Genomic DNA, 25,688 nt, shown 5'->3' with positions numbered 1-25,688 from the left:
AATGCATTCAACATAACTGGAAATAAATAATAGTTTAGGAAAATATTTTTTACATCGCGTCATCGTTTTTTGTTCGTCCATAAAATATACAATTGTCATACATCATAGTAAATGATGTCGCGTGGTTATGTAAAATATTTTCTGTATGAAACGAAAATCCGTATATTTAGGCGAACCATTTCAGAAAGGAAATTGAAACCTTTCTAAATTCCGGTACAATTTGTCCAAAAAGGAAATTCGAGTTAGCCAAAAATGGCCGACAGCATCGCAGATATCAGCGTAATGGGCGACATATTTATTCAGAAAGCATTTTTTACGCTTACGAACAAAAATAATATATCACCGTTAACTTGGATAGCCAAATCGTTTAAAAATTGACAATAGATTTGAGAAAAAAAGGTTAAAATGTCGGAAATTTGTAAATAAACACAAAGAAAAAGGTTTACGCGTAGTCTGTAATATTTATGTACAATTTACTTACAGGTATAACACGATTTCGCAAAACGAAATGCTTGAACTATCACATTTGTACAACTATTCAAACGGTGACACCTTGTCAATGCAACAGACGTGTAAGTCTTATGCCTTTTTTGAATATACAATTTGTATAATTCAACTTTCAACGCGTATTTCTTAATATTCGAGAAATTTCTAAAAGCCAACAAGCGCGGGATTTGTCTAATCTCCCTTTTGATTTATTTTTAAAATCCCCGAACCGGAGTGCTCTCTCTTAGAAAATTGGTGTCTGGTTTTAGGTTGTTTGTTTATCGAGTATTTTTTAGGCGAGCGGAGACTATTGGGAATTCCGAGGCACTATTTCAATAAAAATCATAGATACGAGCGAGAGATATTTTATAATTATTTTAAGATAGATTGAGTTTTTCTACCGACATCTCTTAGTGGAACTGCATTTTAATTATAATAATAAAAATACGTTTATAGTTTTATTCCACTTTTATTTATAATTTTTGCCAGTGACCGGGTTTCGTCGTGACCGACATATTCAGACTGGTGGGAGGCTAAACAAATGTCTTATGTTATTTACAAGTGCAAGCAGGGGTTGTAAAAATGATTTTATATAATTATAGGAATAAAAGAGTTTGAAGAGAGGAATCTGTTTTTATTATATACATTCAAGCAAAACATCAATTCTTACCATTGTTATTACTTTACACTTAAATTATTTTAATTTAAACTCTTTCATGTCTTCTTCATTTCATGAAAGTCCAAAAAGTTATTTATATTCAATGAAGAACTACTGTGGCGGGTCGACAACGACGGCACGAGCCGAACATTGCCGAACGCCGACGTAGAGCGTACGAACGGGCCAAACCGGCTTCGAGAAAACTACCGGATTCCGACCTCACCGCACGCGTCTTCGAGGCACAAAATTACCGCCAATTTAGATTTACCAACTTCATTTTATTTTGCCTAATATAGTTATTAGAATCCTTCTTTCAATGTGTTAGCTTCAGTAGTTTAGTTTCGTGAATAAATCTTTGTGTAAAACGTAAGTACCCTGTTTTACTTGCTCTCATTCTGTGCACCCACATAACTTTGTACATCACAAAATTAGGCCACCAACTAGGTGCCTACATAAAGGTGGTAACAACACGACAAAAGTGGTATACCCCGACGTTTGAACACGAAAACACAACATTAAACAATCAATCACGGTGACCCCATTCAAATTCCATAAAAATTGCGCAAAATTTCAGACAGAAATATCTTCGCTTGACAAAATTGTACAACAATTACTTTTTTTCGGTCGGTACATGAAAAATTTAAAATTTCATTTTTAATTTGATTGCACTTTTAATTTATTTGTAATTAATCAAGGTTAATCTATTTCAAGGTTAACTTATTGTAAGGTTAATTAATTTAGTATAATAGAATTATATTATAATAATTATAATATATAATAGAATTAGATTTTTCAAAGACCGAGCGAATCGAGTGAATTTTTCTGTCGGTAACAATCTTCAATGTAAATGTAACTAATGTAAATGTAATTAATGTAACTAGTGAATTGATTAAACTGTGATTAATTTCTTAACAATATTACTCGGCCGGGATTAATTCAAACAGGTGATTCATAATTTAACTAAAATTATTATAAACAAACATAATATAATACGTTCGAGCGACTCGCTCACCAAAAATCGCACGCCGAGTAATACATTCCTACAACACATATAAATTTTATTTTTTTTTATTTTTCTTGAGTCGAACACACAAACAATTCACACGAACATTTACATAGGGGGCCAGATTGAGTAGAGGTACTTACAGGGTACCGGAACATAATTATTTTTGACAAATATTATATGGCGAGACAAGCGTGACGTAGGCATCCGAAAGTTTTCTCCTTGTGAACGCACTGCGGGAGTAAGTTTTTTTTTTACCAGCGAAATCTATCGGAAATATTTTTCAGCTGGCGCAGTCGTGCACAATACTTGCAATTTGTAAAATTTTATTTTTGTAAACAACTTGAAACTATCAAACAAACAGATATTCGGGCGGCTAAGCCGACGAATGTTTAACTTAGTACGTGGACATTAGTATCCATACTTTTTTTCTATATACATTATATCGTGTGACTGTACTATATATGTTTATATTTTTAACCTAGGCTATGCATGTTATTATGTGTTACAGATTTGAAGTTTTACCATAAACATTTTTAAACTTGATATATTGTACAACGGACAATCAAAAGGAATATTAATATTGAGGGGACCACTCAGGCTTGGAGAATACAAATACCTAATAGTTGGAAAATGTGTTCCGCCGTATGGTAAAATAATTATTTAAATTTTCTGTTTTTAATTTTCTTTTCTATAACTTGCACAGTACATACATAACAAATAGTGACTCTGACATTTAAAAAATAAATATTTTTGTTTGAAATTTAAATAAAAATTTAAATTTAAATCTAATAATTTAAACTTAACTTTTTAATACAACTACACTCATTATTGAATACTTTTATTTCAATATTTTAACTTATACTGTAATCATTATTACATACATTTTTCTGAATTTTTTTTTTAAAAACGAATATTTTTAAACTGTAAACAATGGCTAACAAGGACAACACTGACTTGACAAATATCAACACAGCAAACAACATGTTCCACACGGATAGGATTAGCGTTAAACTACCACAGCTATGGGTGAACAACATCGAACTTTGGTTTAAACAGATAGAAGCACAATTCGAGTTGGCAAACATAGTTTCAGAAGACGCACGTTATAGTCACTTAGTGTCAAAACTTGAACAAGCGCACATAGAACAAGTTTCAGATATTTTACTCATGGAACCGAACCGAGCAAAATATACGAGGCTGAAGGAAGCTATAATCCAACGCATGGGCTGTCCACAGGACAGAAGGAGAGAAAAACTGTTTTCTTCCTTACAGCTTGGGGATCGAAACCCATCCAGCCTACTTAGAGAGATGCGGACGCTAGCAATAGGTTTACAAATAGACGAAACGACGTTGCAATACTTGTGGATACAACAACTGCCCAAGACGATCCAAGCGCATTTAGCCATAAGCGAAGATGACTGGGATAGGCAAGCGACGATAGCAGATCGCCTAATACAGGTGTACACACAGGATAATGTAGCGGTAGTAGGTACCAACAATAAAAATAACATTTGTAGTTTAGAACAGTCCGTACAAGCTCTAACCCATAAGGTAGAGAGTTTATTTCACACAATCAACAAACAGCATAGTCACAACAACAATAACAATAGATGCAAACACACAACAAGTAACAGCAGTAACAATTTCAATAACAACAAATACAACAACAATTTCAACAAAACAAGCTATAGGGCCAACGGAAATAACAAGAAAACTATTCTTTGTTACTTCCACACAAAATTTGGCGATCAAGCTAAGAAATGCGTCACACCATGTGAATTTAAACCGCATCTAGCTTCAAAAAACTAGATGGTCGAATCATAGCGGAGGCGGCTGATTCAACCAACACAACACGTCTCTTTGTTAAAGATCGTGATACCGGTGTGTCATACCTCGTTGACTCCGGATCGGAAATATCATTAATTCCTAGATCTTTACACAAACGCCATGGAGAAAAGTCTAAGCTAATTCTCTATGCAGCGAACGGGACTACGATCCAGAATTTCGGAGTTACCACGGTAACACTGAATCTGGGATGTAAACAAATGTTTACATGGAAGTTTATAATAGCGGATACGACACGCCCTATTATAGGAGCAGATTTTCTCCACAACTTCCACCTGTTAGTAGATGTTAGGAACAAACGGTTAGTAGACAATACAAACGGCAAGATAGTCAGAGCATTTGACATCTCCACAAACAACAACATAACATGTTCCATATCATTAACAGACAAAACCAACATTTACCACTCACTCATATTGAAGTATCCACAACTAGTAGATATCAATAAACCATACGCAGGGCTGGATAAACACAACACAATCCACCATATAGATACCCGTGGCAAACCCGTTATGTGTAAGACTCGTCGGCTGTCCCCAGAACTACTGAGGCAGGCGAAGCAAGAGTTCGATCACATGGTGGCTCAAGGTATTTGTAGACCCTCCAAGAGTGAGTGGGCCTCTCCATTGCATATGGTGAAGAAGAGCGATGGTACTTATCGCCCTTGTGGCGATTACCGTAGCTTAAACGCACAGACGGTACCTGATCGTTATTCCTTGCCACATATCCACGATATATGCAATGACTTATTTAACTGTAAAATTTTTTCCAAAATTGACTTACAACGAGCATATCACCAAATTCCAATTAATGAAACTGACATTAAAAAGACAGCTATAACCACACCATTCGGGTTATTTGAATTTGTAAGAATGCCATTCGGACTATCATGCGCTGCACAAACATTCCAACGTCACATCAACGAAGTCACAAGAGGTCTAGAAGGAGTACACGCATATATCGACGATATATTGATCGCTTCACCAGACGAAGAAACACATGTGGAACACTTAAAAGCTTTGTTCCAGCGACTTCAAGATCATGGAATGGTGGTAAACCCATCTAAATGCGAGTTTGCCAAGAAAACACTGTTATTTCTTGGTTATGAAATTTCGGCTGAAGGCATCGGACCCTCGCCAACAAAAGTGGAAGCCATCACGAACCTCAACAAGCCAGAAACCATTAAGCAGTTGAGAAGATTCTTGGCCATGGGAAACTTCTACCGAAGATTCATACCACGAGCAGCACACAAATTGATACGACTACACGATTACCTCAAGGGAGCAAAAAAGAATGACAACAGAAAAGTAGAGTGGAACGAAGTCACTACACACGATTTCGAAGAGGTCAAGAACTCGCTGATCAACGCCACTAAGCTTAGCTACCCAGAGGAAAGCAGCAAGATGTCAGTGTGGACAGACGCCTCAGATTACGCAATCGGAGGCGTGCTACAACAAACCACAGACGGCATCAACTACAAACCGATAAGTTTCTTCTCAAAAAAGTTGAACAAGGCTCAGTGTTCATATAGTACGTACGACAGGGAACTACTAGCCATTTTTGAGACTGTAAGGTACTTTCAACATTATCTGGAGGGCAGAGAATTCTGTATATACACGGACCATAAACCACTACAATTCGTGTTTAGAAGGAAAAGTCACGACAAAGAAAGCCCCAGACAACTCAGATATCTAGACTACATCTCACAGTTCAGCACGGACATCAAATACATAAAAGGAGAAGACAACGTCGTCGCCGATACCTTATCAAGAATCGACATGATCGAACAAGAGGCAAACATATCGTTCGAAAAGATCCATAAAGAACAAAGGCAGGACAACGAACTACTCGCACTCTTGGACGACAAGAACACTGCTCTGAACCTGATCAAAACCAACATGCAGGGACAAGAAATCGTCTTCGATCTCAACAAAGGCAACATGCGACCGTACATCCCAAAAACGCTACAGAGATCTTTCTTCAACCAAGTGCATAACCTCAACCATGCAGGAGCCGACGCCACGACCAAGACCATCAGTCAAAGAGGCGTCTGGAAAAATATGAAAGCAGACTGCGCAGCTTGGACGAAGGCCTGCATACCCTGTCAGAAGAGCAAAGTCAACAAACACACGAGGACACCGATCATCAAGATCGACATGCCGAGACAGAAATTCTGCGTGGTCCATGTCGACCTCATCGGACCTTTTCCACCATCAGAGGGACTGAGGTACTGCCTCACATGTATCGACCGATACACTCGATGGGCGGAAGTAATCCCTATCGCAGATATCCAGACCCACACAATCATCAGAGCCATCTGGGACAACTGGATTGCGAGATACGGCGTACCGGAGAAAATTATAACTGATCAGGGTAGGCAATTCATGTCTACGGACTTTAACTTGTTTTGTTCCAGATCAGGCATAGCACACTCCAACACGACGCCTTACCATCCACAAAGTAATGGCATGATCGAGCGATTTCATAGAACGCTGAAGACGGCCATTAAAGCTCACCACCCTGTTCCGTGGACAAAATCGATCAGCACCATACTACTCGGACTGAGGGCCACACTGCGCACGAATGCAGAGCACTCAGTAGCAGAGATGCTGTATGGGTGCAAACTAAAGTTACCAGCAGACATCCTGGAGCAGACGAACGACTACATTGACCCGGACTCCTACACTAGGCAACTGGTAAATTTCATGCAAAACGTCAAACCAAGGCCAGTCGAGCACCACAATAAAGGTAACGTTTTCATCCACCCGGAACTAAAGAGAGCCACACACTTGTTTCTGAGGGACGACAGAGTGTACAAACCCCTGATGCCGAACTACAAGGGGCCCTACAAGGTCATCACCAGGGCGGAAAAGACGGTAACACTGGACGTGGATGGCGAACATAAAAAGGTTTCGCTGGACAGGTGCAAGCCGGCGTTCCAGACAGCGGAAGAACGAGCCAGTCCAGCAGAAACGGAAACACCAACAGAACAACCGGCATACACAACGCGTAGCGGCAGGAGGGTGATACAGCGTCAGTTTTGAAAAACAGATTTCAAAACTTGGAAGGGGGCTGTGTGGCGGGTCGACAACGACGGCACGAGCCGAACATTGCCGAACGCCGACGTAGAGCGTACGAACGGGCCAAACCGGCTTCGAGAAAACTACCGGATTCCGACCTCACCGCACGCGTCTTCGAGGCACAAAATTACCGCCAATTTAGATTTACCAACTTCATTTTATTTTGCCTAATATAGTTATTAGAATCCTTCTTTCAATGTGTTAGCTTCAGTAGTTTAGTTTCGTGAATAAATCTTTGTGTAAAACGTAAGTACCCTGTTTTACTTGCTCTCATTCTGTGCACCCACATAACTTTGTACATCACAAAATTAGGCCACCAACTAGGTGCCTACATAAAGGTGGTAACAACACGACTAAACTACAAACACGAATATAAATTATTCGGAGAGTTCGTCTTTCAGAGCGCTTTCTTTGCCAAACACAACAATCGCAACACTTTCGGAAGATAAATATACCGAATTGAGTCAAAAAACCTATAAACATCATCATTCTACTTCTAAATTTGGAAATACCGAAATATAAAAAGTAATGCACACTATCATAACAACTAACACCTGGGTAAATAAATGGCTTTGCATTTAAACAAATTGAGCCCTTTGGATCTCCATATTGAGTTATTTACGAAATAACAATGAGCTATGACGATATAAAACTAAAAACTGACAACTCTAAACGTCTTCTTTATCTTCTTCAGCTTTGTTCTCTCCACTGCTGGATAAGGGAAGTCTTCCAAACGTTTCCAATCCTTTCTATACCCCAATTTTTTTTAACCATGTTCTAACGGCAATCGAAGCAATGTAGTCGGCCCATGTGTTTCATGGCCTTCTAACGCCTCTTTTATCTGTCCGTGGTCTACACTTTATTATTCTGGGTGTCCACCTATCATCACTTTGTCTCGCTAAGTGTCCTGACCACCACCATTTTAATTTTGCTATATTTTCCATGATATCTACGACTCCGGTTCGGCGCCTAATTTCTTGATTTCATATTCTGTCTCATAGACATACACCGAGCTTCCCATGATAAACCAAAAACTCTTAACACGATGGACCAAAAATGTATAAATTATTGGTAGTAATAATTTATAAGTAAGCTCTACGAAGAAAAGTTTTTTTATAATATCTTTTGATGGAAAATTAAAATTTGATTATGTAAAACACAATACATGCTCGTAGGCAAAGGTTACAAAAGAATTTTAATTAGATTTAATTATCTAATTATTGGATTAAAAAATAATTGGCTTAATAATCAAAAGCATATTGTTCTGTCATAATGCATAATTATTTATATTATGTTATTGATAACGTTTAATTATTGATATTTAAAATATAAAAAATAATGTAAAGGGATTCGTAATATAACTTTTGAAGCAATTCGCACATCCGTCTATAACTAACGTTATGTAAGTAGAACAATCTAAACTATGTATTTGTGTAGTGTTAATGGTTCATTATTTCGTATAAGTAATACCAGGTACATTTATTACACGGGATCGTTTGGACAATTAGCACTTTCACCATCTAACGGGCATCTTCAGACTCGTTATTCGAATTAATGAACAGTCTGGAATGCCAGTTAGTAGTGAAAGTGTTAATTATTGGCCAAATAAAAAAAATGCCTACAATATTTAATTTGTGATTTATCATTATTAAATGTAACTCTACCATTATATTAATATTGCCTCGCCTTATTGATTTATTGCATAAAAAAATACGAAGATGTCCAGTAACAGCACATAACACATGGCTTAAAAAACATCTTTATTGTGACCCCCGCTTAATGTTCATTTGTAAACGATTACAGGTTTTTTGGGAAGTGGAAAGGCACCATTTAGATTTTTATTCAGAAGAATGGTGGTCAGCGCTATTTAAGCTCCTGACGTCACTGCGACCCGTGTAGATGTATTGTGACGGGTCCTCGTACATTTGTTCTCGACCTCCGAGCCCAGGTCTTTAAAGATCCTGGCTGATGAGTGCAGGACGAGTGTTCTCATAATGCGAAATCTCCCGCTCCGAGCCCAGAACTTTTAAGTTTCGGGCTATTAGGTAAGGGGCTAGCGCTCTCACATCCTCCGGTTTAACCAGTGATAAATTATTACATTCACATAGAATGTGTAAAGGTGTTTCATCATCTGCACTGCAGAACCTACGTACAGGAAATTAAGAAAGGTGCATTTTAGCGTGCCCTGTGAGAGCTCTAGTGACCCTTTTTTTCGAAAGGTTTCGGCCAAGCCTCTTTAGATCGAAAGCAAACCTTTGCGAGTCCCCTTTAGTGCTTTGGTGGGTCCGTCGCATGGTGCCGATCGGGTGCTTTTTGCCAGAGCATTATGCCAGAATACTAAACTAGAGACTCTACGAAAGTAAAAGGAAAGTAGGGAGACCACAGAGGAGATGGAATGACGGCGTTGTCAAACTCGTGGGCCATGGATGGAAAAAAGTGCCCAGGACAGAAAAACAGAAAAATTTGGAAGAGGCCTATGTCCAGCAGTGGAGAGAAACGGACTGATAAGAATAAGTAAATAATGTATACACAATAATATTTTACTTTTTATGTTTATTCATTTACATATATTTTTTTTTCTTTTTAAAACTAGTATTTTAACCGTATCTTATTTAAAAAAAAAATTATAAATGGTATATTCTGTAATTTATTTTTGTTCTTCAATTTTTATTATTATCGGTATGTTTTCCAATTTATATTTTTGTTTAATGTCTTAATTACTCATTTTATATATTATAATGTGTATTTGTGGTTCAATTTTTATTATTATCGGTATGTTTTATAATTTATAATAATTGTGTCTCATTTATTTACTATTAATGGCATATTTTCTAATCTATTTTTATGATTCAATTTTTATTATTATTACTTGCATGTTTTCTAATTTAAATTTATATTGATTTTTTATAATGTTATTATTATTCTTTGAATTTATTAAGCATCATTTAATGAAATTAAAAATAAAAAAAAACACATTAATAAAATAAGGTCCTTCCTAAACACAGGAATTTCCTAGCTAGTCGGGACCTGAAACAAATAAACTCTGTACATTTTAAAACTGTGAAATACTAAATAAATAAAAATAAAAAAAAATATGTGAACTATCGATTAAAATAATTAAACACGAAAAAATAACACTTAGCATTTTACGCCACACACGAGTTTAATATTGATAAGAACACAACATTTGACTAATATTCGGCTGATTTTTAGAGCGCCATTTTTGTGAAAAATCATCTCAAGGCCGCTTTCCAAATACTTTTAACTATTTGATTTTAATATTGAGGGTATGATAAACAAAAGAAGTGAGATTTCAGTTGAGATCTGAACTAACTGGGACTGTCGATGATTCGCAAGTGTGAAGACAATTGATACCAGGTACGTATTCTGATGGGAAGTTAAAAAATTTTTCAACTTTATCTACAAAGTAAAATTGAGTTTTCTGTATGAAAAATATAATATGTTTACATTTTTTTTCTTCTAAACATGTCGAATTACCGGTTACCGACGAAGATACTTTGAATTTTCATACAAATATTCACACTTTCATACATAAATACCGATATTAGTTTATACCGTCTCAGTATATACCGATGAAGATAGCCGTTCATAATCGCGGCCCTGGGCCCCGATTACAATGGGAAGTTAACATTTATCATCAATTTTATCTACAAAGTAAAATGAAGTTTTCTGTATGAAAAGCAGAATATGAATACAATTTTTTCATCTAAACATTTTCAATTATAGGTTACCGACTAAGATACTTAAAATGTTCATACAAATATACTCATTTTCGTACACAAATATCGGTTTTTCTTTAATAGACAGTCGAAGATAACTCTGTTAACTTACGATTGTAATCGGGGCCCAGGCAGAGGGGCCGGCAAAGATAAAAGCACGATCTGCGAACCTATAGTCCTTAAAATATAGCTTGATTAGAATGACAGTTGTCAGCAAAAGTTAGGACATAACTTTGTAGTGACGTCTAAGGAGTGATTTATATTGACACACGAAAAATCATTCGTATCTGGCATGTTAGTTTATTTTTTTCTTACAATGCTTGACATATCAATCAACATAATTATATCAAATCAGCTGTAAAACTAAAAAAAAACTCAAATAAACCTAATTATCAACGACGTTCTTACAAGGTTACGTCATTTTGCATACAATGTTAGATATGAGACAAATCGATCAACGTAAATCGATCGAATAAAAAATAATTAATTTGTTGTTATTCATGAAAAAAGGCATTTAATGTCTTATTTTTTGGTAAATAATTGTCTTAAACACACTATAATAGGCTTGTTTTTGCGTTTTTATATCAATTTTCGGAAACAGAGTCTCATGTTTGCATGAAAAAACTGATAAAATCGATTTGTTCGGTACATGATCAGTGATCAATAATTTCCCATCACCGACATTAGTTTGAAAGCTGTCATTTTAATCAAGCTATATTTTAAGGACTAGTGTTTGAGCAGTGTCGGAGTTAGACAAGTTTTCCTCTGTCTGAATAGAATGCTGACCGAATAGCAAGGTAAACACTCCAACTACTGGACGAACTAACCAACCGATTTTCCTCTTTCAGAATTTTTACTTTAGAAGAGCGACTGAGTCGGAAATTCTAAGTTTCAGGTTCTAATCTTGCTTGTTTCAGGTTCATTCTTCTCTCACATAACTAAAAGTATTCTTCATTTCTGCCAGACTAACCAAGGTCGGGCAAAGCCGACATGAAATATTCATTTGAAAGGGTGATTTTTACAACATCGTTAGTCTCTGGACTGAAATAAAAGCGTAAAACTGGTGCATCTAAGGATCAAGATGCGCTGTAATTGCATCATCAAAGCAGTGCCGTACGCTCTACTGAGTGGATGTGAAAACAGTGATGATGAGGTCTTACCTTGGAGCATGGATCTGTAGGCGTTGTCTGTAATGGAGAAGACATGGGGCGGTACCTCGTGCCTCTTGATGCCCTTGTACCGCTCCATAATCTTCTCCGTGTAGATGGGGAGCCTCTTGTACGGGTTCACCACCACGCAGAAGAGGCCCGAGTATGTCTGAGGACAAAAAAAACAAACATTAATTAAACTCTCTAAAAAGAAAAACGTATATAAAAAGTCTGTCTGCTTTTGACATGTTAAGATTTTAGTTTATCTGAACATGCCACGTCTTCTTTGGTCGTCCTCGTCTTACGTTACCGTTCATTTTCGCCACATATACTTGTTTAACCATTATTTCGTCATCCATTCGTCCTACGTGACAAAACCATCTCAGAGACCCTTTCTTAATCTTATCAATTATACCTGTCTCAGATTTGTACTCTCACCTGATTTCATCGTTCATAACCCGGTCATAAATTGATTTCCCACACATTCGTCTAAGAGATCAAATTTTGACCGCGTTCACTTTGCTTTCATCCTTCCTCTGCTAGTTCCATGTTTCACTTCCCTACATAAGTGTTAGGACTAGAATTCCGTGGTGCACAGCCAGTTTAGCTCAATTGACAAATCATATTGACTGGAGGTTTTAAATGACCAATTAGTAAGCGTATTGTATCCTTTAGTTTATCCTATTCAATAATTATATGTAAAATTCATGGAACGCCCCACAAATAATTACTTCAATTAGACGCTTGCTTAGAAAACCCCAGCAATTATGAATAAAGCAACAAATAATTTCACGGAATAAAAATAAAATTATTTATTAAAACGAAAGGGAAATATTGGGCTTTTTTTTAACATTTAAAAATTGATAACGGTCTAATACTGTCGAATAAAAACATTTTTTGTACTTTTTAGTAGCATAAAAAATATTTTTCAATTTATAGTTTAAAATTCTTGCAACAACAGTTCAATTAATACGTCAGGATTCGGTTAAATCTTGACCTTTGTGACAATTTAAATTTAGATAGAACGTCATCACAAATCTCGACGTCACAACTGTAAAGGCAAAATATGTCGCGATTTTGAAAAAACGTATTTTTTAAAACATTTTGTTTATAAAATTATGAATGAAAACATTTTTCCACAATATTCATATTGATTTTTGAAATACAATATTTAAAAAAAAATGCATTTCGCATCAGTATTCGTTGTATGTGATATATCCCTAATGCCTAAAGGGCCTTCACTCGTATATATATATGTGCAATGTGCAAGTGCATAATCTTATATCTAAATTTAGTCAATGGAGTCTAGAATTCAAACCGTTCATGCGCTTAGTAGCTGCAAGACTTGTTGTAATCTAACTTCCAATTTTTATAAATTTGTTTTTTATTTCGTTTTTTAAAATATTTACTCTAAACTTCATTGTCAAATAAAAAAAATGTAAATAGGGGCTAGATTTCTTATTGCCCATGCGCCCTGTAGCTTCAAGACGTGCTGTAATCTAGCTCCTATATATCAATATTGTAATATGTTATAATTGGAGACGAGGAACTAGAATCCCAACCGTCCATGCGCTCTGTAGCTGCGAGACGTGCTGGGATATTTATTTATTGTACAGCGCCCTTGAGATGATTTTAACAAAAATGGCGCTATATAAATTATCCAAATATATAAATAAATTAAGCTAATAAAATGCAAGGCGTTCAATATATTAAGTTTCTTTGTACGTCACAGTATTTTATATTAACTTCATAACTAGCTGTACGTCTTTTCAAAACAAGTAGGTACGTATTTAAAACAAAATTAAGAAAATACATTGTGATATAACAATAACTGCTTTAAATTAACGAATTGTCCATTTGGAATTTCATTCAATAGAAAAGGGAACATAAAGCCCTGAGTATGTGTATGCGTACAAACGATGATTTAAGATAATGTTGTTATAAACGGGACCCGTTACTGGCTGCAGTCGAGTCGCCTCCGCAGCTTTTTAAGGCTAAATTCTTTGCATTCCGGGCGGCACGATCACTCCATATGACTATCTATTGTAAAATATTTTTTCCTTTAAGTTTTTATTTTTTCTAAAATACAAAAGATTATTTTATAAAACCTGCCTCTAATCTATGATAATAGAGCAAAATGCAAGGCTGAGTTAAGCATTATCGACAAAATTAAGAAAGGTCTTTTGCGATGGTTCGGTCATGTGGAGCGAATGAATGATGAAAGAACGGCCAAAAAGATTTATGATGCGAATGTGTCTGGTTGTAGAAGTCGAGGAAGGCCGAGAAAGACATGGCATGATCAAGTACAACAAATTCTTGAAAGTGGTCATGTGAAAAGTCGGAATAATCGACGTGCGTGCATGAGAAGATGTATGAATGTGAAGGAAGCAAAGGAAGTGTGCCAGGACAGAGTGGTGTGGCGTTCTATCCTCTCTGCCTACCCCTCTGGGGAAATGGCGTGATGGTTAGTTAGTTAGTGCCTCTAATCTATTTAACGATGCAGATGTGCCGACAAACAGAGCATTTAGGGCATTAAAAAAGGATAATAGGGAAAATAACAGAAAACGCGTCAACAAACTATTTGAAACAATCTACAATACCTAGAATATGCGACCAATATAACAATATATTTACCGAGGCTGATATTTTTTGTGACAATGTATGTAAATTTAGGTAAAAAAATTATAGAAATTTTGAGAGGCATATATTTAACTTTATTATTATATACATCTTTTTTCATTTAGTTTCTTTTACATTTATTATGTTGAACATAATTTAAAATATTGTATTCAGTGTAAACTATTTTTTTGGTGTGTGCACTAATATACATAGAAATTGGCAATATTTGTGTACATACTGTTTGTTTACCTAATAAAATAAATAAATATCACATACTACGAATACCGATAAAAATATATGAAATGGATTTAGAATAATTTATTTTATTTTCGAAATCAATATGGATATTGTGGAGAAATGCTTTCATACGTAAATGTAAAAAATAAATTAAATAAAATTACGTTGCGAGAAAAACGCGACGTGTTTGGCCTTGGTTGTTGTGACGACAAGATTCGTGATAATGTTCTAAACAAATTTCAATGGCCGGGAACAAATAAACATGAATCGTGACGTATTAGGGGCGTGGCCAATGGAATGACCGTATTTGCGGGAGTTTAAAATTACAAATTAAAAAATATTTTTTATGTTACTAATAATTAGCAAAAAAAAATTTTTTTTTGGACGGTATTTCATAGATCTTATTTTAAAAATGTAAAGAAAAAACAAAATTTCGGTAACCATTAAGTACAGTTATTTGTTTAAAGAAATATTAGCGTTATTTAACAAAATATTTCAATTTTTGATGGCCATTTTCAAAGAGTTCACTATTAGAAAATGGAAATCAAGTTAGGGTAGAGTGGAGTGCGAACCTCGGACCATTGATCAGTGAGTCCGCCCTCAACACTAGCCAGTCTAGCCACGGGACCGCAACCCGTTTCTTTTTGTTTCATTGAAATTCAAAATGTATAGTCTTTTTTAAGAAATCCTTTGTAGTTTGAGTTCGTTCGTTCGTCCATGCTGAGTTTAATTTAATACTGTCGTAAATATGAGTATTTAACCACTTACTGACTTTTTATGTGTACCGGTTTCGAGACGTGCCCGTCTCTTAGTCAGAACAGTGTTCGTTCTAATACAAGTATATTGGAACTTGGAACGAGCCGTGTTTGCAAATAATCAACATATTTCAAACATAAAAATCGTGCAATCTTTCAAATTTCAACGCTTCGAAAATATTCAAAGCACATTTTTTTTATAGATAATTATTTTCATAATAGTCATTATTTGTGTTTTTACTGGTTTTCAAAATCAAAAGACCACTAACGCATGTCTACGATTTTTTTTTAGCAATATATGCCACAAACTTCAGTAATTTTTTATCAACCGAGTAAAATATCGAAAAGAATGATTTTACAGTGTTATTCTCTTATTTTTACAGCCAAATAGGCAAATACTACAAAAAAACAAGAATTTTAAATAATTTGTTATTAATGATTTGTCGGCCTCGTGGTGTAATGGTCAGCGCGTTTGCCTACCATGCAAAAGGTCTCGGGTTCGATTCCCGACATGGTTGATATGAAATATTTATTGAAAAGAATGTTTTCACACTAGAATATTTCATACGTACCTAAATGAAATAATTTGTTTTTTCTATACCGCAAAAGTGCAATATTGCCAATTTAGACATACCATATAATACTTCTGGGGGTGCGAAGTGTTTAGTTTAATTTCTATGATAGAAATAATACTCATAAATTATGTTTTAAGTCAAGAGAGGGTGACGTTTGCCATTAACACGAACACACGATGAACTTAATCAATGATAAAAACTTTGGCACCCACGAATACACATGAAAACGCAATTTTTAATGCTATCACGAAATCAAATTGCGTTTTGGTATTGCGGTAAGCTACAAAGAAGTGATGAAGGAAAACTCAAACACCGATAAGAGTCGCATTTTATTCTGCGGTAAAATATTTAAAAATGCGATAAATTATAAGTTATTTTTTTAATGTCGCTAATAAAATACACAGTCAGATTAGGCTAATAACTGCGTTATAATACAAAACTATTCAAAACTGGTGTATTTTTAGACATATTGAGTAGGGTTGCCATATTTCGCTGGGGTCTCGTCTGGACGTTCGAGAATGGGAAGATGTAGGAACAAAAAAGGCAATTTCATAATTAATTTAAAAAAATAAAATGTTAATGTTTTTCTTATATTATATGTGGTGCATTTTATTGCTGGCCATATTTTTTCGATGACTTAAAATTAACATGATACCTCAATATTGATTCTACAGTCCATGGCAGCAGGCGGCATTTTTATCGGTCCACTGCACCGGGCCGAAATCAATGATATTACTCTTTCGTCGACGTCCACTCTATCGAGGCAATCTCAGCCTCCATGAAGTTCTTTAGATACGGAAATTGCTAAAAGCGTTTGCCACCTAATCTGCTCGTTCGCGGTAAGTACGGCAGAGGGCGAGGGAGATTTTTGTTAGTTAACAGCGTTGCTCCACTGTGTAAGTTTAAATTGGGACATTTTAGGTTTCATCGGGACGTCGAGATAGAGAGCTCAATGACGGTGACAGTCCCGATATGTTGGGACGGATGGCAACCCTAATATTGAGTATTGTTATGATTTTTTTGTACCACAACAGGTCAAGAAACACCCCATGAAGGGGTAAATTACATAACAGAATCTTGTGATCTCATCGAATTTATTTATTCATTCAAAATTACACTCGTTTACAAATGAACTTTATTAAGGCTTTTTAGTGAGACTGTGCCCGTGTTAAGCCATAATAATTGACAGTAAAAAATACACAGTAAAATGAATGAAATCATAATACATGTGATGCAATAAAATAACAATAACAAAAAAAAACAAAGAATAAATGATCAACAATAAAATTAAAAAGAAGATAACATAACACAAATTTAGTTAAATTATCAAATATACAAAATAAAAGTATCATTGAAATCACTAGAAAATGATACAAAAACATAATTTAAATGATAATTGAGATATAGTTTCTATAAACTCACTCTATACTATAGTAAGAAATTGAAGTACTAAATAATATATAAATAAATAAATAAATATGCCAAATAACAGTGAGTACTAAATGAAATATTACAAAAATAAATAATGAAAAAACATAAAAATATCAAGATATAAAAGAAGCAAATAAAAGTTTGGTAGGAAAGCAGATCAGTAAATTTTTACTAGTCTCAACTTTAAAAAGATTACGACACCGAATCATGTGATTGTTATACCGGAAATCTTACCCGGAACCCGCCGTGCGTGAGGCAATTGTTTTATCCATTGCACTACGGGGACTGACAATAAAGTAATTATTTACACAGTAAAACAACCTTATGAACCAACGTCTACCCTTATTTCAAAGTATGAATGTTAAAAAAAAACATAATTAACACCAGTGGCCGAATTTATTAATGCAAATGAGTAAAAAATTTTTTTTTTCATTCAAACATTATTTCAATTAATCGTTTTACCACAATGTAAATAAATCCCACAATATAAGAAAATGATAATTAAAGAACAGATAAGATCAAGTACTAAACGTAATGGACAGATAACGAATTGTATTATGAACTAGTACAAAAAAATTGGAGCATTTTTAAATGCAAATGATGATAAGTACGTAGTAATTATAATAGAAAATTGTAATAGAAAATGAAAAACTTAACGAAGTCACTGAAATTAAATATTTAGGTGTAATGTTGGATTCAAAACTTACATTTCACCAAAACGCTAAGATGGTAAAAAATAAGATTGCAAAAAAAATATCAATTTTGGGAAGGATCAGAAGATTTATTGATAAGGACTCTTGCAAAACTATTTACAAATCAATTATTGAACCACACGTTAACTACTGTAGTAGCATTTTATTTTTATCAAACAAAGAAAACATAGATAAACTAACTGTATTACAAAATAAAGCCTTTAGAATCATTTTGAAAAAAAACAGATACACGAGGATAAAGTCGATAATAAATGAAATGAAATTATTAACATATAAACAAAGAATATTTTACAATACAATGATATTTGTTCATAAAATTATAAACTCTAATAAAAAACAGAATTTTGGAAAAAAATTGATCGGAACCAGCATGATCACGATCACAATACTAGAGAAAAGAACAAAATTAGACTTCCATTTAGGAAAAAGGCAAAGTCACAAAATTCAATTTTATTTAAAGCATTACGAAATAAAAAGTATTACGAAATGGAAAAAAATATTTATGAAGAAAAAAACATATCAAAATTTTAAATAATGGTCAAGACATATGTGATAAACAATTTATAAATTAAATATATTTGCAATGTTATTATTAGAACAAACATAACAATATGTATGATATGTGTGCCCTACTTTAAGATTTAAATAAATAAATTATTAGATAACAGTGAAACATATCTATCGCCCACGAAAATATCGACATTATTGCAATTTTGCTGGGGGGCACTTAAGTCTCACTTACTCCAAAAATAGTAAGAACCAGATATATAATAACACAGCTCAAGCATTATAAATCAAAAATATGAAAGCAGTTTCGTGGTAGAAATGGAAAGAAAATAGTTTTAATATTAAAGAATTTCAGTAGCGAGAGTGGTTTTCGCCGATAACAGCCATACGACAGGATATAAAATTAATTTATTCGCGTGTCGCCATGCGGTGTCGCGTGGTCGCCAGACATCGTAAATATTAAACCGGTTTTTTTGTTTCAGCACAACACGCTTTTTTGGCAGCTTTTGTTTTGTACAGAGTGTGCTATTGAAACTTGCGCTGGAACGTAACAATCGAGACGCCAAAACGAGTTAAAGATGTTAGATTACATTTTTGCATTTCTGGCGCAGTTTTAATGAATGAAAAGAAAATAAACGAAGCGAGATTTTACGATAAGTTATACCGCGTAAATTCATGGCCTAATTGTATACTTTATACAATAGGCAATCTTGTGCCATACAAAAATATTGTCATAAAGAGGCTAACTCTAAAAAATTCATTAAGGAAGAAAACACCAACCAGTCTAATAATTGTGACTCCATTACGAACCGGGTTGTGGTCCCGTGGTAGGACTGTGACTCACGGGCCAAAGGTCCGAGGTTCAAATCCCACTCTACCACAACTCGATTTCCATTTTTCCAGCACAAGTTATTTGCGACTTTTAAGAAATGGTCTGAAAATTTAAATATTTGAGTAAATAACAAGAACAAATATTTCTCTATTTATAAAAAAAAATCACACAATACCCAAAGCAAATATAATGCAATTATGTGCAATGCCAATAAAGCCGAAAAAGAATTTGTTAATTCAATGTAAATAATATAGTGTAATCTATTGTTTTCATGTTAGCGGGTATACTAATTCTTATTAAAATTTATTTTTAAATCAAACAGCGTGTTTCAGCGCGGGCCGCAGTCAATAATATTATGTTTTACCTGCATATTTAAATCTAATGTGTTTAGTCAGTATTATATTTTAAATCATGTACAATGACTAATGTAATAGGAGAGGATGACCCCAAACAATTGATTGAAGTCCCGAGGCTGAAGTAAAATATAAAAATAAAAAAAAACAAATAAAAGTCCGAGACATTTATATATAAAAATAATTATTTACTAACCTTACTATTGTATGAATTCTAACGATTTTAATATTATCAAGTATTGTTTTTAGTGGGACAAATAATTATTACCGATGTGAACACTAATGCAGCAAAAAATTCGTGCATTTATAGAATATGCAACCTATACAATAATATTATTGGAGCCAATGCGAGTAATATCTTCAACTTGAATAATAATAAATTAAAAAGGGAAATCAGCGACAGCATGCAGGCATTGTCACCGTGGGTGAGTAGTGATGAATAAATATAATATCATTAATAAATAAATAAATAAAAATATAAAATAACGTTGGTCATTTCTCTTTAAATAATGTTGATTGACATCTAACGAAGGAAGGGGGGGTTTCAATTGGGATCTATTTGTCAATAGAAGCATTAACTCTGCTTGGCCTTTAATCCGCAAATAACAAAGTGTTTGAAACATAATATAAAATAATAAAGCTGTTTTATGTAGGGCCTTAAATGAATTTTTGAATGTCTAATAAAATGCTGCATAAATTCTTGGAGTAATTACAAAAACAGCATTTAGTTCGCTAAAAACACATGTTTATATCCTCCTCCATGAATGCTACTAATAGTCAAGTGGGATATTCAAATTATCATAATATGATTTAAATGCATCACAACTTGTATATTTGTAGCGTTCATGGATGAAGATACAAATTAGTCTTTAGTGGTTAACCCTAAAATGCTGATTATGAAGTAACCTAGTTGTAGTAATTACCCCTACGAACGTTGAGGTATTAGACAGTTCATCTCTCCTATGTATTCTGAACGGAGTAGCGCGCGAAGAGATCGCTCTGTTAGCGTGTATTGTACGTAAATACGCGTTAAAAATGCGTTCTCTACGCGTACTTTTGCGTTCAGAATACCACCCCAGCTGTGCTATTCTGAACCGCTCTCGCGGCCGTAGAAAACACTCTAATCTCGGGTATTTTGTATGTGAAAAAAATCTTTTTGTACGGACGCGAGAGCGTTTGGAATATCGACCCAGGGCTGGTACTCTGAGTCTTCTCTCCCCCTAGAGAGTGACTAATTTGGGGATTTTTATTTTTTGCATGCGTTTACACATTCCTTTATATCTGGCCACACTGATAATTAAACGTCAAATAAACATGAACACTTGAAATCAAACGTGATGATTTTCATTTAGAACATCATTGCGACCTTAAGCTATGGTTTCCTAAGACAGCGGTACCGTCACAAAGCGGCCGTCACGGGACGGCGGATGACGTCATTAAAACGTTGACTATGTAAATCAATGGCGCTGGTTTCCTAGAGAGCGTTGACCGTGAACGTAACGTCGAAGCAACGGTGCCGCCATTTGCAGGACGGCCGTCACAGCGGTGCGAACTGTTTTCGAACGGTTTTTGTCGCGAAGCGGTGACCGTTTGGCTGTCAAAATGAGTGCAAACGTGGTGCGGAATGTTGAAAATGTCGAAATATTGATTAATTTTGTAAAAATCATGACGATTTATGTAATGGAAGGGCAAAGACTATTAAAAAGTCGAGTTGAAACAAAGTTCGTGAAGAAATATCGGGACAACGCTTGAAATATCAGGTATGTACTAAAATTTAAATAACAATAGAATCATATAAAAATAACAGAGCAAATGTTTATAAGCTACAAGAAAAAAGCTAAGCATCTATCATAATGTTATTTTTCTAATTCAAAACATGTATTATAACATTGTTTATACGTAATAGATTCCAAGGAATCCTAACCTATTTATTGTGTCTGCAGATAATTGGTTGAATTCTATATTAAAATTTCGTAAGGTATCCAAAGTAAAATGCTTTTATTGGATTCAATTATCCTTTTATTTTTTTTATTTACAAGGGTGTAAAATGTGACGCATTTTGTCTTGTAAGGACATTATCAAACTTTTTATTAGGTTACCTTACCAAATCCTAACCTATTTTGAAGTTGACATTTTATGAAATAACACACAACATTTCAGATTAAAAGTCACATGGGTGTGATTTAAAATAAGGAGTTCTCCATGAATATTAAAGAGCCAAGAAAAATGCCTGGAACATAATCTTAACAGAGTAAGTTTGATGAATTTTAAATAAAATATGCCCTCTGAACATGAAATGAATACAACAAATTTGTCGATGGATACAAATAAGTATACCAATGTAATTCTTGTATGAACATTACTATAATATTTTTTCTGCATTAATTATTACATTTATTTATTCTAGAAAGCTACAAACACCAAAGAGTAGTCACCAACATAAACAATTTTTGTTACAACTGAGAGGGAAAACATTTTTGAGAAGGGAATACTGAATTTGCGTCGTAGGTGAATTGGTTCAGGCGAATAAATCTCACCCAAATGATAAAAGTTTCAGCTCTTTGACTTCACAAAAGAAAACAGATGGAAGAGTTGAGGAAATGTGATGTTAAAACATAGGCAGAATGGAGAATGTTACAATGTGTAAAATGCCTACTTAAACCAGCCTATGACAGAGCATAAGCCCTGTAAGTGCCTAGACTTCCATATTCCCTTCTCGAAAATGTTTTCCCTCTCTGTTGCAACAAATTTAGAACTAGATAACTCCCTAGGGAGGAAATCCAGCCTGTCTGCAAACATTGGACATACTCAAAACATTGTTTTTAATGAGTAAACTAATGGCACAGAAAAACGATTAAATATAGACATACTTGGGACTTATTAATACATTTGTTCCAGGATTCTTATCACCGAATTCAATTAAATAATATGGTATGTAAATGAGCTCCCATTTATATTTGAGACAAGTTCAAACTAGTTTTATAGCAACTCCATAAACACCAGTAATAAGTTCTTATTTAGATACATAAGGTAGGTTGCAATAACTTTCCTGTATATTCATTGTGAATTTTATTTTCAGAATAAGTACATACTACAAAATTATTTTCACCCAAGTGCAGATCAAGATATGAGTAGTGAGAGGGTAGATACTCTCCCGATAGTACTACTAGATTTGCTGTGCGAGTCGAACTCAAATGTTTGCCAGCAGAAATTACTAGGCTTCCGAGCGATTTCTTCACTGCCTCAACATGCAAGGACAAGGGGACATTCGTCAACGACCTACGACTCAGACTCGCAGACATCAGACAAACACCAGGCATCCACCACAGTCCAAAGAAAACCTTTATCCACAAAGAACTTCTCAACACGAGCCACGTATTTATATTTACTGACTGCCACAGAAGACCATTCCAGAACGCCATACAATGTAGAATAGACGGGAGACAAGACTTTCTGAAATCTACCTTCACTATTGTGATGGAAAAATCCAATGACACCATACCCACAGCAGTACTTACTTCGGACTCACCAGATCCACCTCCAGGAAGGCAGACACTCCCCTGAAATGAACACTTCCCAGAATAATACTGATCATAAAAACAAAAATGTACTAATAAATATGAGCAAACTATTTTTACCTGGATGCAAATTATGTTTTAAATACCTCTTATGAATGTACACATTATTGTAATTCCATTTTGTAATATAATTTTATATGTATTCTTCTCCGTTTTTTATATCATGAGAAATGTAGTTTATACTCACATAATATATTTTCTATTACATAATATTTATGTAAATTTAGGATTATAATGAAAAATCCTCAAGTATGCTATACTAAAATGATTTCGTGTTTAGCATTAGGTCTTATACTCATATATATACATATAACTCATAAAATATTAGTTCTTTATACAAATATGAACCAAACTTTTCTTCTTTAAATATCTCTTTGTAAAAAGAGATATTTAAAGAAAAAAAGACAATAAATTTAAGTTAATTTAAAAAAACATCTTAAAAAAATAATAACATATTATGGTAAAAAAAGCAATATATTATTTTTAAATGCTATTCTAAAAGTAATTCAAATAAGTTTAAAAATATAAAACCAGCAGTGAAAAAAGAAAGAATAAAAGTCTTTCAAGTGAAATGTAAAAGAGCATCAGAAATTCAAATATATTAAAAAAATATTTTGTACTTTCTCCAGCCTGTCAATATAAGTAATGTATTGTGGATTCCAAATTATGGATGTAAATTCTAGGTGAGTACTTACATAGCTATAATAGAGTAATAATGAATTGATTACAATGTCTGCTTTGTAATGACAAATGTATTCTTTATGTTTGTTGTTACTATGTAAAATACTATATTATATTTTGACAGACTAATAAAATGAATTTAATTATGATTCAAAGAGGTTGGATATATACTTGTATGATAGGGAGCAGATGATATTCCTAAAGAGTTAAAAGTTATACAATACTGTGTTGTGGGGTACATAAATTATTAGTTAAACGCTGAAGACATTTTGGTTTCGAACTTACAGTTTGTAGTTATGTATATTATTACATATGGAAGTTATAAGTATATATTATGGTGTCTGTAAGAAGTAAGTGTATAATAATTGTAATTTTTCAGAAGAAATCTGTACAGTTTATATATAGTAAGCAATATTAAGTTCTGATGTTCCAGTATAAATTGTTACTACAATTATTACAAGTTTATATATGTATATTAAAGAAAACGTAAAGTAAAGTGAATTCTGGTTCTTTTGTTTTACAAAGAGATATTTAAAGAAGAAAAGTTTGGTTCATATTTGTATAAAAGTACAAATATTATATGAGTTACATATAATATATGCGTATAAGACCTAATGCTAAGTAATCTCACGAAATGTAAGAAAGCATCAGAAATTCAAATGTTTTAAAAAATATGTTGTACTTTCTCCAGCCTGTCAATATAAGTAATGTATTGTGGTTTGTAAGTTATGAATGCAAATTCTAGGTGAGTACTTACATAGCTATAATAGAGTAATAATGAATTAATAACAATGTCTGCTTTGTAATGACAAATGTATTCTTTATATTTGTTGTTACTATGTAAAATACTATATTATATTTTGACAGACTAATAAAATGAATTTAATTATGATTCAAAGAGGTTGGACATATACTTGTATGATATGGAGCAGATGATATTCCTAAAGAATTAAAAGTTATACAATACTGTGTTGTGAGGTACATAAATTATTAGTTAAACGCTGAAGACATTTTGGTTTCGAACTTACAGTTTGTAGTTTATTTATTTATTTTATTTTATTAAATATTTGGGTAAATCATAAGAACGCAAATATTTCTTTTTTAAAAAAAATAAAAAATAAGTATTAAAAACAACAACTTTTTAACATAAAAAGACCAATAAAGTTTTCATAAATTAAAAAGATATAAACATTAAATGTGACAAAAAAATAAAAAATAGATAAGAATTTTAAGTGAGAAAAGAATAATTAGTAATGTATATTATTACATATGAAAGTTATAAGTATATATTATGGTGTCTGTAAGAAGTAAGTGTATAATGATTGTAATTTTTCAGAAGAAATCTGTAGAGTTTATATATGGTAAGCAATATTAAGTTCTGATGTTCCAGTATAAATTGTTACTATAATATTTACAAGTTCATAAATGAATATTAAAGAAAACA

General features: G+C 33.7%; 1 protein-coding gene and 1 long non-coding RNA gene across 2 annotated transcripts in view; one reads left to right on the top strand and one right to left on the bottom strand.

Moving 5' to 3' along the window:
- zip (myosin heavy chain 10) overlaps positions 1-12,280 on the bottom strand; it is a 45,455-nt gene extending 33,175 nt beyond the window's left edge. The window contains exons 1-2 of the mRNA XM_088238769.1: positions 12,269-12,280; positions 11,976-12,132 (exon numbers count right to left, since the gene is read on the bottom strand). Coding sequence (XP_088094895.1) covers positions 11,976-12,132; positions 12,269-12,280 — 169 coding nt within the window. The remainder of the gene's footprint in view (positions 1-11,975; positions 12,133-12,268) is intronic.
- Positions 12,281-21,413: 9,133 nt separating this feature from the next.
- Positions 21,414-25,460, top strand: LOC148273389 (uncharacterized). The gene is made up of 3 exons (XR_015824592.1): positions 21,414-21,745; positions 22,146-22,236; positions 23,065-25,460. It is a non-coding gene; the product is annotated as an uncharacterized LOC148273389 (long non-coding RNA).
- Positions 25,461-25,688: the final 228 nt, after the last annotated feature.

This window comes from Micrasema longulum, unplaced genomic scaffold, assembly GCF_059751315.1.
Source record: "Micrasema longulum isolate JH-2025_06_02 unplaced genomic scaffold, ASM5975131v1 h1tg001965l, whole genome shotgun sequence".
Lineage (NCBI taxonomy): Eukaryota > Metazoa > Arthropoda > Insecta > Trichoptera > Brachycentridae > Micrasema > Micrasema longulum.
The sequence above is the reverse complement of the archived record's forward strand: the minus strand, read 5'-3'. Positions and strand labels throughout refer to the sequence as shown.